The sequence below is a fragment of the Neofelis nebulosa genome, chromosome 1 (assembly GCF_028018385.1).
Source record: "Neofelis nebulosa isolate mNeoNeb1 chromosome 1, mNeoNeb1.pri, whole genome shotgun sequence".
Lineage (NCBI taxonomy): Eukaryota > Metazoa > Chordata > Mammalia > Carnivora > Felidae > Neofelis > Neofelis nebulosa.
This window is the reverse complement of record NC_080782.1, coordinates 235,122,633-235,135,580: the sequence shown is the minus strand read 5'-3', so window position 1 is coordinate 235,135,580 and position 12,948 is coordinate 235,122,633. Positions and strand designations below refer to the sequence as shown.

General features: G+C 58.0%; 2 protein-coding genes across 8 annotated transcripts in view; one reads left to right on the top strand and one right to left on the bottom strand.

Moving 5' to 3' along the window:
* The window catches only part of MTUS2 (microtubule associated scaffold protein 2), a 373,877-nt gene extending 372,964 nt beyond the window's left edge, over positions 1 to 913 (top strand). For all 3 annotated transcript variants that reach the window (XM_058688745.1, XM_058688736.1, XM_058688750.1), the window contains one exon: positions 303 to 913. In XM_058688745.1, coding sequence (XP_058544728.1) covers positions 303 to 516 — 214 coding nt within the window. In that variant the 3' untranslated portion in view covers positions 517 to 913. The remainder of the gene's footprint in view (positions 1 to 302) is intronic.
* Positions 914 to 6,568: 5,655 nt separating this feature from the next.
* The window catches only part of SLC7A1 (solute carrier family 7 member 1), an 80,729-nt gene continuing 74,349 nt past the window's right edge, over positions 6,569 to 12,948 (bottom strand). For all 5 annotated transcript variants that reach the window (XM_058688707.1, XM_058688704.1, XM_058688711.1 and 2 more), the window contains exon 13: positions 6,569 to 11,610. In XM_058688707.1, coding sequence (XP_058544690.1) covers positions 11,507 to 11,610 — 104 coding nt within the window. In that variant the 3' untranslated portion in view covers positions 6,569 to 11,506. The remainder of the gene's footprint in view (positions 11,611 to 12,948) is intronic.

The following is a 12,948-nucleotide window of genomic DNA, read 5'->3' as shown; positions in this document are numbered from 1 at the left end:
TCCCGTCCTCTTCTGGCTTGGCATCTGCTCTGTCCGCCGGACAGCCAGCGCCTCCCCCTGACCGGGCAGAGGGACTGGGAGCCGACCGGGTGTCGACGGAGAGACTCTGGGAACAGACGTGTCCGTGGGATGAGCGGAACTCACGTTTCAACCCGAGGTTCTTGGTCACCGTGGTCCCCCTTGTCCCTGTCCCCCCGCATACAGCCCCCTCGCTTGCCTCAAACCCACTGGCCTGGCGGATCTCAAGGTAGGTGCCTTCCGGCGTGATCGCCACTTGATCGTTTCCTACTCTCTTCCCGCAGACAACTGTCGGAGGAAAATGCCAATCTCCAGGAATACGTGGAGAAAGAAACCCAGGAGAAGAAGAGACTGAGCCGAACCAACGAAGAGCTGCTGTGGAAGCTCCAAACCGGGGACCCGACCAGCCCGGTTAAACTGTCCCCCACATCCCCTGTTTACCGCGGCTCCTCCTCGGGGCCCTCCTCTCCCGCCAGAGTCAGCACGACGCCCAGATGACGCCGCCGCCACGCCGCCTGCGGGAGCCGTGGCTCCTGTCCACCCAGGGCTCCTACCTGGAGGGAGAATTGACCAGGGGCCGGCCCGGGGCTGGCCCTGCACGCATGCTCAGTAGCTGCCTAGCTGCATTCTAAGCCAAGTCCTCTTCCGATCCTCTTGTAAGACTGTCCTGGCGTTGGCGCTTAGGAAAGCGTAAACGGTAGTGTCTGATGTGCAAACGTTTGACCGTAGTTAGAGCCAAAAGAAAGAAAGAAACTCCAGTTGTTCCCGAGCAATGAACTCTCACTGCAGAATTTCAGGTTAGCTACAAATAGCTCAGTTTTGAATATACATTGAATAATCCTTGTGTACTGCACCGACCTGTGTGTATATTTAGATACACGTATATACACATGCAGCGGTTCTGAATTGCATTTTTTATAACACGAAGTGCTGACATATTTTGGTGAAGGTCAGCAGTTTTCTAACTTGTGCCTAAGAATTATTGGGAAATGAAAATGCATTTCTATCTAGCTTCCCAGGAATATTTCTACCCAAAATAGAAAAAGGAAAAAAAAAAAAAAGATACAGAGAAGAAGCGCCTTGCAACCTACCACCAAGTGGTCCTCTAACACAAACACCAGCGATCTGTGAGCGGTAACTGCCTTCGGAACAGTCAGCTTCGTAGTCAACATGATGTGAGGTCACTATTATCCCATTCACAAGTTTTAACTATCACTACTCCTGTCGTGAGTGGCGAAGGGTTGGGGTGGGGGGAGCCCCTCGGGGGTTTGGCTTTTCTCGTGGACGGCGCTCATGACAGTGGCTCATCTACAGTCTCGTAAACACGAGTTTGGCTTTTTACCCAAGCGGCATCTTGGAATCCGTCGTCACGCTCTTGCACCCTTGGGAAAATGTGGAAGAGCCTGACCTTCTAGAGTGAGGGGGAGGATGGCCTTGGAGTTGGCCAAGACCATCCGCACTCCATCCTCAGGAAGGAGCACCGCTAGTACGATCTGTATCTTGACTGAGCACAGAGTAGGAAAGCGTCCTCTGGCACCCCGTGTCGTTTGCTCTCATGCGATTCCATAAAGGGTCAACCCACCGAAACGGGACCCTGGGCCCCCACGTCATAGGCAACCTTCGGTTCTGTAACTCAACCCCCTCACTGTTCATTGAGGTGGCTCAGGGGTTCTGGCAGGAGCTTCCAGAAAGCCAGCCCTTCCATCCTGGGGGATCCGTTCCAAGCTGTGCTAGACCATCACATGACCTCCCGCAAAGCCAGGCGTGTTTTCTGCCGGACGACCAAGCAGTACCACAGCCGACGGCGGTCCCTTCTTAGGCCCAGGAGGTTCTTCCCAATGGAGGAGCCCATGAAACCGCCAGCCAGCGGTCCTGGCTCCTGGACTGGCATGCATCTCGGAATCGGTAGACTTAGACCGTGCAAGCTGTCCCCGTAAGTGCTATGGAGGTATAGGAGCAGAATACACAAAGAAAGACGTAGTTTTGACGGTCGATACGGTGACGGCACTGATGCCTTTGGTTCCCGCTGGTGACAAAGACCCCGCGCTTTCTCCCAATGGCCCCTCAAAATCGTCCCGAGCACAGGGCTGCCTCTGAGCCTGCCCCAGGCCAGCAGACTCACGCAGGGATGCTCCGGGCCGGGAAGAGATGGCCTGCGGGGTGGGGGTGGGGGGACCTGCTCGGCACGCACGCGGCCCGCCTGAAGACAGGCCCGTCGCGGTCCTTGCATGAGTCGAGGCTGGCTGGCCTCGGCTACATCTCCTTTCTCGCAAACCTCCAAGGGTCTCTGCCCATCCTAGGGACCCACACGATGGATCCCCATTGAAGAAACATTTCTTTTTTCCTTTGGTGGCTCTGCATGATGTTGTGATATTGAGTTGGGCATTCCGTTAGAGTAGATCCTGCCACGTTGACGAAAGACACAATTATTTATTCTATTAGCAGGTGCCACCTGCAGAGGACGGTTCAGCAGCCCTGCGCTGCCAGTCAGGAACTGCTTCCATCACGACACCTGCTAAACACGGCAGTTACACGGCAACACGCGTTTCAGTGTTCCATTAGAACGTGCGACAGACGGCGTGGTAGCCTACTGCAAAGTTGTAGAGACGTTAGAACTAAGTAATCCCTCGCTAGGTGGACTAGAGCTTTGCCCTAACCGGCCCCGACCTCGGGTACTTGAGCGAATTCCCACGTTGCTCTGGCCTCCTTCCTTCCTCCCGGACGCCCGTCACGTGTCGCTCCTATCCTGAAATGCGGGGGGCGGCAGCCGCTGTGCCCCGTCCCCCCCCCACCCCATCCCTCCCACCCATTAGGACTTGGACCTCTGACATGGAAGTCCCCCCGGCGCCCCCTCCCAGGCTGGAATGGTTTCCACATACGGATGCTGCAGCCTTCCCCGCCTGCCTCATACCCACCAAACCTCACCAGCCTCTTCCCGGTGTTCAGGAGACATGTCCGTGCCCTTGCACCCACCCCCGCCCACCACAAGTGGGATGAGGTTCTGGGGGGGGGTGGGTGCGGTGTCAGGGGAGGGGAGGGGGCTGACGGGCTGGCACACTTGCTGAGTATTTGATGGGGCCACACGCTATTTATCTGGCCCCTCCAGTTTCTGTGTTGCATATTTGTGTTTGAAGCATATTAAAATTAACTTGAGGGACCTTCTGTGACATGCACTTGATGTAACCGTTAGCCCTCTCAGGCTTCAGGAAATTCAGGCCGGGGATCCAAGGCAGGGAGGCAGGGAGGTGTTTCGCAGGCTGGGTTCCTTTTCGGCGTGTGCCAGGGTCAGCTGACTGTCACCGAGAGCCCCTCTCCCCGGACGCAGCAGGTGCAGGGTGCCCACAGCTGTCTCCCAGCCCCGATCTCCAGCAGCCCTGCCCTGGACTTGAGAGAGCTCGGAGGCTCTGCTCTGCAAGGCCATCTTCGGTGGGCTGGGGGGGGGGGGGGGGGGGGGGCTGGAGTGGGTTGGAAAGGGACACAAAAAATTGAGTATATAGTCCCCCTCAGCATCGATTTCAAATTCAGACCCAGACAGGGGTATGTTTCCACCCCACAGACGGTTTGATGTGTCCTAAATCCCAACCAGTTTTATCTGGATCATCACTGACCTTTCCCTTGAGTGGCAATGTCCACAGCTACAGCAATTCCCTATCCTGGGCTTTCTTCCCCCAAGGGGGTGGGGGCGGGACACAGGACCCCGGAAAGTTCTGCAGCTCTCCCTGCAACATCCCGAGGGCAGCCAGGACACTCTCATTTCAACCTGAAAGCGCCTGCCCCCACCATCCCCCGGCCTCAGGCTGGCCAGCCGGACCCCGGAGTGTCCACGGGGGCCTCCCCCCTTCTTGGGATTACAAGGGAGCCCCCCCGGGTAGGCCAGCTCCCCGTGGAGGTTTTGCAGGGCATGTGGCAGGGACAGCTATTTAGAGAGACTTCGAGTCTGCTCTCCCGAACAGTTGCTGAACCAGAGACTTTTTGCAGTGATCCATCCCGAGTCACTCAGAGACCTGAGAGGGACACCACAGGTCCCCTCGGGGTCACCCGTGCTTCCAGACTGTTGAGGACAACTGCCTATTTATTAACGATGGTACTTGTCAACCGGTCCTAACCTGTTAGTTTCCTCCGGGGTGTCTTGGGTCCTCCCCTTTCAGAATAACCACTTCCCCAGTGTCCTTGCCCCTACACATGAGGTAAGCAAAGGAAAAAATGGATCATCTCAGAGAAGGGAGGGATGGAAGAGCTCACGTCGGGTAGAAACCTCAGAGCTGGATACTTCGCACCTGCCGGTGGGAGCTGCACGCTGTTTCCGCGCCTGGTGCTGCATCGTGGAGCATCAGTGGCCGGCCACCAAGCGACGACTCGAGGACCACACCCTGTCATTGCCTCTGGGATCATCGAGAGTCAGAGTCCCGGAGACTTTGGGTCCAATACTTAAAAAAAAAAAAAATCATGAAAGGCTGGTAAGCTGTCCCCGTTGTGAAGACGGAGTTAATTCACTGAGGTTTGCTGAGTCACTTATTTAAAAGCCAGGTGGCTTCTCTTAAACTCCTGGAGGCAACGGCAGGACAGCCGGGGGCCCATTCTTCCCGCTCAGCCTGGAGGTTAGACGTGCTGGGGAAGGGCAGGTGCATTTGGCCTCCCTCACCACCACATCCGCAAGTTTTGCCAGTGTGGGCACCACGAGGTGGGGGGCGGGGGGTCGGGTGATGCGCGGCTCTCAGCTGGGACCACCGGGCTGCACGTGACCGAGGGCCCCCGCCAGGCGTTCTGTGCGTCCTGCCCGCCCCGCCCCCCCCCCCCCCCCCCCGGCCGCCTGCCAGGAGCACCCACACTCCCAGATCCCCGAGCACAGCACGCTGCCCCTGCACGGGCCGCCCCCCCTGCTGTGCGCACAGTGGTCTCTTGGGTTAACTGCACCCACACTAATGTGGCAGGGTCGTGTCCCGGTCCCCCCTCTCCCGCCACCCTGCAGGGGGCTGCCATCTAAGCAGGCGCTCGGAACGTCATCGTTCCAAGGAGTAGAATCTGAAACCTCCACGGAGCCACCGCGATTTAGGTGCCGGACGCAGCGACACTTCCGCCACCCCCACCCCCTCCCCCCGCCACGTGGCACTGTCGTCAACAGCGGCGTCTCCGGCTCGCGGGGCAGCCGCACTCTGTAAGACGAAACTATTCCCTTCGGAAGAGGGGCGGACAGGGCGGCCCACGGTTGGTGGCCCAGCCGTCGCCGGCTCTGTTCGGTGGCCGAGCAGGGCCGCGCTGGAATAGGCGGCCGCGCCCCCCCCCCCCGCCCTCCCCCGCAAGCTGGAGGCCGGCGAGGAGTTCGGGAGGCTTCCTCGTGGCTGCCGGTGCCCAGCTGTTCGGAGGCGGCTTTCGATTCGCCGGAAGCGTCTCGTAACCAAACCGTGCGAGGCACGGCTTGCTCCAGGGGGCTCCCCCTCAGGCGTCCCGAGTTGGAATCCCCTGTGGGCTCAGGCTTTCCTGCGAAACGACTGACGCCCGGCTGGGGACTCCTCGGGCCGCTCGCCCCGCGCCGTGCCGGCCGCTAGGTGGCGCTGCGGCGCCGCGGGAACGGGGCTCCGCCTGGCGCTCCCGGGGGCGGCCTCTCGGCGGCGGTGGCGTAAAGGAGCCGGAAGGGACCGGCCCACGTGACCTTCGCCGGGTGCGGGACCGCGGGGCGCTGCCGCGCGGCGCTCCCCGGCGTCCGCAAGCTGTCAGCAGAGCCTTTGACGGAGAGATCGCTCGCCGGGAGTCGCCCGGGGGACGACCAAGGGGACTCCCGCCTGCCCGCGGCCGGGCCACACTGCACACCCCCGGGTGCGGAGCGGGGATGCCGCGCAAGGTCCAAGCTCCGTGGCCTGGTGCGCCGTGTGGCGGATGGGGCCCGAGATGGTCCGGGGGTCTTGCGGCCAGATCCTAATGTGAAACCAGCAGCGGCCCCCTGGCCCTTCCTCTCCTAGGGTGCAGGGTGTCCGCTGAGAAGATGCCAAGGCCGGGCCTTGTCTTCCCCGGGCAACACACCTCCCAGCGTGATCACCAAATCATTGCATCGTAGTGTCTGAGAGTTAAGGCCAGTGGACCGAATCTGTCTCCTGTGCAAGCAAATGCTTCCTTCCTCAGGGGGGGAACGGGGGGGAAAGGGGCAGTTCCTGGGAAGCGCCGGGCTAAGGTGCGCAATGCAAGGCGGTTGGGCCACATTGGCGCCAAGTGCTTGGGCTGATGAGCGGCTTTACGCCCGGGCTGGCGGAAACCTTGGTGGGAAGCCTTCCCCGCCCAAACGCAAGCCAAGTCTGGAAAGAGTGGGAGGTGGGGAGATAGCCGCAGGGGATCCTAAATGAGTGCTGGGGCGGGGGGAATTCCCTGGTTGAGGTGCTGTTTCCTGGAATGAGGCTTTCCACCAAATGGCCGAAGGAAAACGGGGCATTACAACATCCGGCTGTAGGGAACCGGGAAAAGACTCAAGAAGCAAAGGGCGAGATCTGGAACTCTCTATGGGGCACTGCCAGGCTTGGGGACCCAGCCAGGAGCGGCCACAATGCTTGAGAACACGCTGTAGCCGTAGACAGAATTTATTAGAGTTTGCAGAAGCATGAGATAATGTACCACAAAATAGTTTGATTTTACAACATATAGTAGAAGGTTGTCAACATACAGTGTTGTCAGCAAAAATGGGATACAGAGCAGAGTTTCACATTTTTTTTTTAAAGGTGATGGATGACCTATATGCTTGTCCTTAAAATAAAACCAGGAGGGGCCAGCAGAGACAGGCTGCTTTGCAGTTGGGTGTCAGAATCTTAATCTAGTATCACAATTGTAAGAAACTATAAGAAAACTATTAGAAAAATAGAACATCAAACAAGCAAAAAACATTATACAATTTACAGAATGAGAAACACAATTCTTTTAACAACGGCTGCACGTTCAGGAGAAGAAAAAGTTTACTGGAGAAACCACAGCTCTTCAGGTTTGATAATAAACCAGCCCTCACCAGGATCATCACCCTCTGTGCTTCTTAGATCCATCGACGCTGAAAGGCACAACTTAAGCGGGAAACTTATTTTAAATACATATATTACAACTTCTCAAACGGGAAAATAAATCCCAAACTTTAAAAAAGAAAAAAGTCTGTCATCAAGAAACACAAAGTCATATACCTTGTTAATAATTTAACAAAGTCTTAGCGCATCTTCCTGACCCTGTGGGACATGCTCATACCCTGAGAAATTCAATCTGGACTTCACAGCCAAGGTCTTTATTTCATGTGGGTTTTTCAGCCGGCAGTTCAACACACTTACAGGGTGATCCAGGAGGGGTCCTTGATAACTGTGCCCTGAGACCCTTGGCTGGTCCCTGTCCCTCTTGAAAGAGAGCACTGCCGCTCAATGAAGCGACAGGCACATAAACACTCTGGATTCTAGTGATGAATATAGTATCAAAGTCAGTTGACTTTTTTTTTTTTTTTTTTTTTTTTGCCTTACAAACCCATTAGGCATCATAACTCTGATGATGAAATACGGAGTGCATCCTCTTGCACCACTGGATAAAGCACTTCATACCAAAAAAAAGTCCACAAGAGTCCAACAAAAGGTCTCTCACTCTCCCTAAGGAGCCTTACTTACAATACTCTCGTGATGATGGCAAACACCTATCTTAAATTATACGTGACAAATATACGTAACATGTATTCAGTTCCATCTGCTGGTAACTCTGTAACAGTTCCGCACACAAGCGTCACACACCTGTGTCCGGCAGAGTGCCGACGTGCCTGGAAACACTTCTCCATCCGTGCCAGAACTCCTCGGGGACGGGGCCTGGCACGGAGATGGCCCTAGGGAGCCGACAGAGCAATCGGCTCGTACTAGATGTGTGAAAGCAGGACACGTGAATCCAGAAGATGGGTCCTGGCACAGAGCCAGCAGGTTGGCGAGGCCCCTGAAATGCCCACAAGCCCACCTAGTCAGGTGGGGCCTTTACGAGGCATGCCCACACGCCCCCAAAGAGCCCAGATTCTGCCCCTGTGCTATACCGGTGTCAGGCTCGGGGCCATCCTGGGCAGACTGCCAACCTCAGTCAATTCAGAACACCTGCTCAGTGGTGGGGATGGCAGGGACGGAGGGGCGGGGAGACAGCAGAGCCCAGGTCGCGGCCACAGCTACGCAGGAAGCCCCACGAACGACCGCCAGGTGCCTCGTCCGGGTGTGCACACGGGAGTGGGCCAGGGCCTGAGGAGCTCGGGGTGGGTGAAGCCCCCACCGCGGTGCGGTCACCTGTGGACACGTGGCAGGCAGGGGGGCTGTGATACCCGAACCACAGCACCAGCACCTGGGACCATGTCCTGACAGAGGTGACTCAGTGGAGCAAAACCACGAGTCAGGGGGCCGAGGGGCTCTGGCAACAGTATCAGTTCAGCAGTCCTTCCGAAACAGCTTGGGAAAGATGGCCCTATCGCTCCCCGCTATTGGCTTGGAAAAACAAACGGGGCCCAGAGTTGGGCTGAGGGGTGTGAGCCGGTGGGGCAGGCTGAGGCGTGTGCAGAGGCCCAATCTTCTGCTGACGGTCCTCCTGGAAGCAGGCTCGGCCTCCCCCACCCACGGAGCCCGACTGCCTCCCCGGCGGCCCCTTGCTCTTCAGCAGAGGTCCTGGGGCTCCACGGCTCGCTTCTTGTGAGTCTTCACGGGGTCGTGAGAACACGTAGGGCGGGGGGACCACGGGAGGCAGGAAGGGCTGCTTACTCAACACAAAAGGGTCTTTCCAACGTGGGTTGTTTGGGGCTGGGCCACAGATAAAAGCAGACACAACGTCCCCGAAGGGCATCTCTAGAAGTGTGGGATTTCTGATGATGTAGGAAAATAGTGGCCAAGCCAGGACACTGAGAATCAGTCTTGCTTGGACTGGGGAGGTGGGGGTGGGGGTGGGGGGGGGAAGGCCAACTGTCGGGCGCTTCTGGTGGTTATTTCTTGCCTGTGTGTGTGTGTGTGTGTGTGTGTGTATTTGCGGAGAAGGCATGAAGGCTGGGGTAAGAAAAAGCCTGTCCACACGGGGGAGGCTTACCCCAAACGGCACTCGCGACATCACCGTCCTCGTGTACAGGAGAGGAAAGCTCTGGCAACCGCACAGAAGCTACTCTCAACAGAAGCGCGGTGACCTCGCCAACTATTTATCCATGCCCCCTCAGGTGTCCTGTCCTAAACGGGAGGCAGGCTCCTGGCCCTGACAGGGAGGCAGCGGGGGCTTTTCACCACCGCGCGGGTGAGCCTTGCTGAGGCACTTTCCGGCTTTGGGGTGAGGAAGGGGGAGACTCACGCGCCAGGAGGCCCTCACCCCGCGGCATGTTGTCTGTTATCAGGCAAACACACCTTGTCGGTTGCTAGAACGATCCACGATGCCAGCTGAAACGTCAACTGTATACACAGTCTGTTGTGTGCTCTCTTGCACAGACATTTCAGAAAGAGAAATTAAAGTTAAAAAAAAATTTTTTTTCTCTTCCCTCCGCCTTCCGTCTTGGGCACTCTCTTTCCCTCAAGTTCTCTTTGCCTATGTGGAAAAACAACAGACGAATCAAGCAAACAAATAGCTAACAAACCCTAAAAGACAGCAGACAAGAAGAACCCCAACAAAATAAGTTAATATTTATCAAAATATTGTACAGCACCAATCTACATAAATTTAAATATCTTTCTTTGGAAACCCACACTTTGGGCTCTTAGGCCCCTCCCTCTGTAACATTCACAAACGATAATTTAGAATAAAGCTTCCGGCAAGGCGACTGGGGCCTAGAGCAGAGGCGGGCCGCCACCCCCCACCGACTGACCCTGCCACCTGGCCACTTCGTGAATTCCTGCAATTCTCTTCAAGGAGCCACCGAGGGAGAGGAGACAAGTGCCGCCGATTTATCAGGCTTCGTTCTACCATATTTGTGTCAAAGGCCAGAAGGGGAAGAAATGGGAGTCTGGGCTTCAAAAGCAGCATTTACATTTTCCGGGGGATCCACATGCCTGTGTCCCTCACCTGCCATCAACAGGGAGCCCTTCTGGCTCCTGAGCCACACTCGAATGGGAAGGAAGATGGAATCAGGGCTCATGTTTCCTCAGGCTCCTATCGGCAAGAAGTGTGTGAGCCATGGAGTGCTCCAGTGCGTGGGAGGGGGCACGCTGCGTACAGGGACCCCAGCTGGCTCTCCAGCTTAAAACTTACGGAGACAGGAGGTCCGCGCCCGGGCTACAAACCCATATACAAACCTGCAGCTTGTGGACAACAGATACACGACAGGGACAGCAACAGGACCCCAAATTCTCACGCGCGGACCCCACACCGAGTAAATATTTGGCCATTTTCCAAGTTAATACTAAGCGCCAACTTAATTTGGAGCGATTCACAGATGCTAACGGGACTCAGCTTGATTACAGAGAAGAGAAGGGCCAAAGAGATCACCTCAGGGGCCAGAAGCAGCTGGGAGGACCGGCCACCGTCGCGTCAGGAGGAGTGGACGCCTGCCTTGGGAGCCTGGCAACACTCGAGAAACCGACCCGCACGCGCCAGAGGGAGGGAGTCAGCACTTGACAGAGACCCACAGAGAACAGCGCTCTAAGCTCTGCTGATCTCAGGCCAGGCCTACGTAAGCGCAGCGTCACGTTCGGGTTGCTCGGGACACGCCGCCTTCGTGCAAGACGCCAGAAGCAGCAAGAACTGGCCTGGGCCCGGAGGGAGTACAGCTGGCGGAGGGCCCTGTGCTCAGGCGTGAGGAACGGAGCCGGCCAGCCCTCGGTCCTTCCGCCTGGTTCCCGCGAGGGCCTCGGTGCCACCATGGAGCGGGCCGGGTTCCGTCAGCTGTCGGGGCAGAGCCGGTGCCAGGAAGAGGAAGTGAGGGAGGGCTCACGTTCCTCACAACCCCTTCTGGAAGCACAGAGGACAGGAGTGGGAGAAGGAAACCAGTCCTGCTTCTCCTTTCTAAGCTGTCCTTTGGCTCCGGGGGGAGCACTACTGGGGACGCACTGTCTGGGGGACTCCTCCTGCGTGTACGGTCGGCCATCAGGGTTGAGCAGGGAGGTGGCTGCGGAAAGTGTGGAGTATGCACGTGTTCAGTGCCAGAGCGGTCCCGGGTGGGGGGGCCTGGACTCCCAAGGTGACGAGAAAAGGTGGCCGCCATTCTGTGGCCGCAGCAGCACGGACACAGAGCCGGCGAGGACGGGAGCTGTTCTCTTTGTTCAGAGGGATGTCAGGAGACACAGTGGAAACCACAGCCAAATGGCCCCAGCCGGGTTGCTGAGAGAGGTGACTGGGACCTGGTGCCACCTGCCACGGGGCAAGTCTGTGCAAGACACACGGGCTGTGGGCCGAGGCTGTGTTTCAAGTAGCTGCACCTTCTGCTGCGGTGGGGCTTGGATGCGGGGGGGGGGGGGGTCCTGATGCACTGGTGGAGAGAGCGAGGTGCTCCCGGACCTCTGCGGGCATCCCTCAGGGCTGCTGCCACCTCTGGGGGCGGGGCTGTGTGTCACTTGCAATGGTCCAGATTGCCGTCAGGAGTCCTTGCTTGCTCGGCGGCCAGGGACGCCTCCTCGCTGTGCCACAGACCGTAGCCAAAGTAGATGATGAAGCCTGCGGGCCGAGAGCAGAGACCGGGAGTGAACAGGGCAGGCAGGGCTCAAGGGCAGAGGGCAGAGCAGCTCTGGGGGAGTCACGTGGCCCCGCGGGAAAGTCTCTCCGTGCTGCCGGACCCAGGCCTGCGCCCACAGCAAGCAGCCCTTGTGGGCTCACTTTCTGTATCTGGAGACACACGGGACTCCTCCGCTCCAGCCTGCAAAGGTTTCGGTCTCGCCCCTCCAGGCAGCGAAGGCACACTCCAGGGGCAGCCTCACACGGGAGCAGTTCCTGAGCAGGGGGAGCAGCTGGGGGTCCCCGGAGGGGTGCTGGTCCCTCAGCTTCATCCACTGACCACCTAGTTGGTGCCCCGCGGCCACTGGAGGGGACAGGACGGACGCTCCAGCAGTCATACTGTTCCCAGCAAGGGTGGGATTTCCAACAGGGGTGGGACTGTTCCAACCAGGGCTCCCCAGGCTATTCGTGTGGCCTCCACGGCCCTGACTGCCTCTGTTTTCTCAGTCCATTCCAGTGTCGGGGGCTCCAAAGGTCTGTGGTGGGGCCCAGAGATCTGAGCTTCTAACTAGCCACCTAAGGACTGGGGCCCATGTCAGGGACGCAAGGAGAGCGGGCCTTAAAGGAAGGGCTCAGCCACCAAAAGCCCTGGAAAGAAGCCAACGGCTTGGAGCACATCCCGGGAGCTCACGTCTGGGACGCGGGAATGAGCGGCTCCCCCCGAGCCGGCTCTCTCCCAGGAAGGCTCTGTGGGGGCATCTGTGGAACCAGCTCAGGCTACACCGTGCAGACGTGGGGCCTGCAGAGCACGACTGTGAGGCGGCAGCTATCTGCCCCTAAGTGTGGTGACGCAGGGCCGAAGGCTTTGGCAGAAAACACAGGCCTGGAGTCCTTGCTCTTGCCGGGGACGCCGAGGGGCGAGAGACGAGGCCCGCTCCCCAGGTATCAGTGCCAAGGACGGAGTCTGAGTCCATTTTCCGTAGTCCCTGGTGTCGGACGCTCAGGGAGGGGGAGGGCCACGGTCAGCCCCCAGCAGGGCCAGCAACCACACGGTCACCCCCAAGCCTCCCACAGACCCCACCAACACGCACAGCCCACATGGGCCAGTGGGCAGCTACTGGCTGGGCCGGGGGAGGCACGGTCCAGGCCTTCTCGTGTCAGGGGAGGTGAATCGGTGCTTTGTCAACAGCAGACTCACAGCCTCGCTCTTGTTACCTTCCACTTGCGCCCAATGACATAACTAGTTCAGGCAAGAGCTATTAAAATGAAAAGCATCTGAAGGGGAGAGGAGGACCCACAATCTACTAGAAGGTCCTTTTTGAGAGAAAACCGCGGACGACG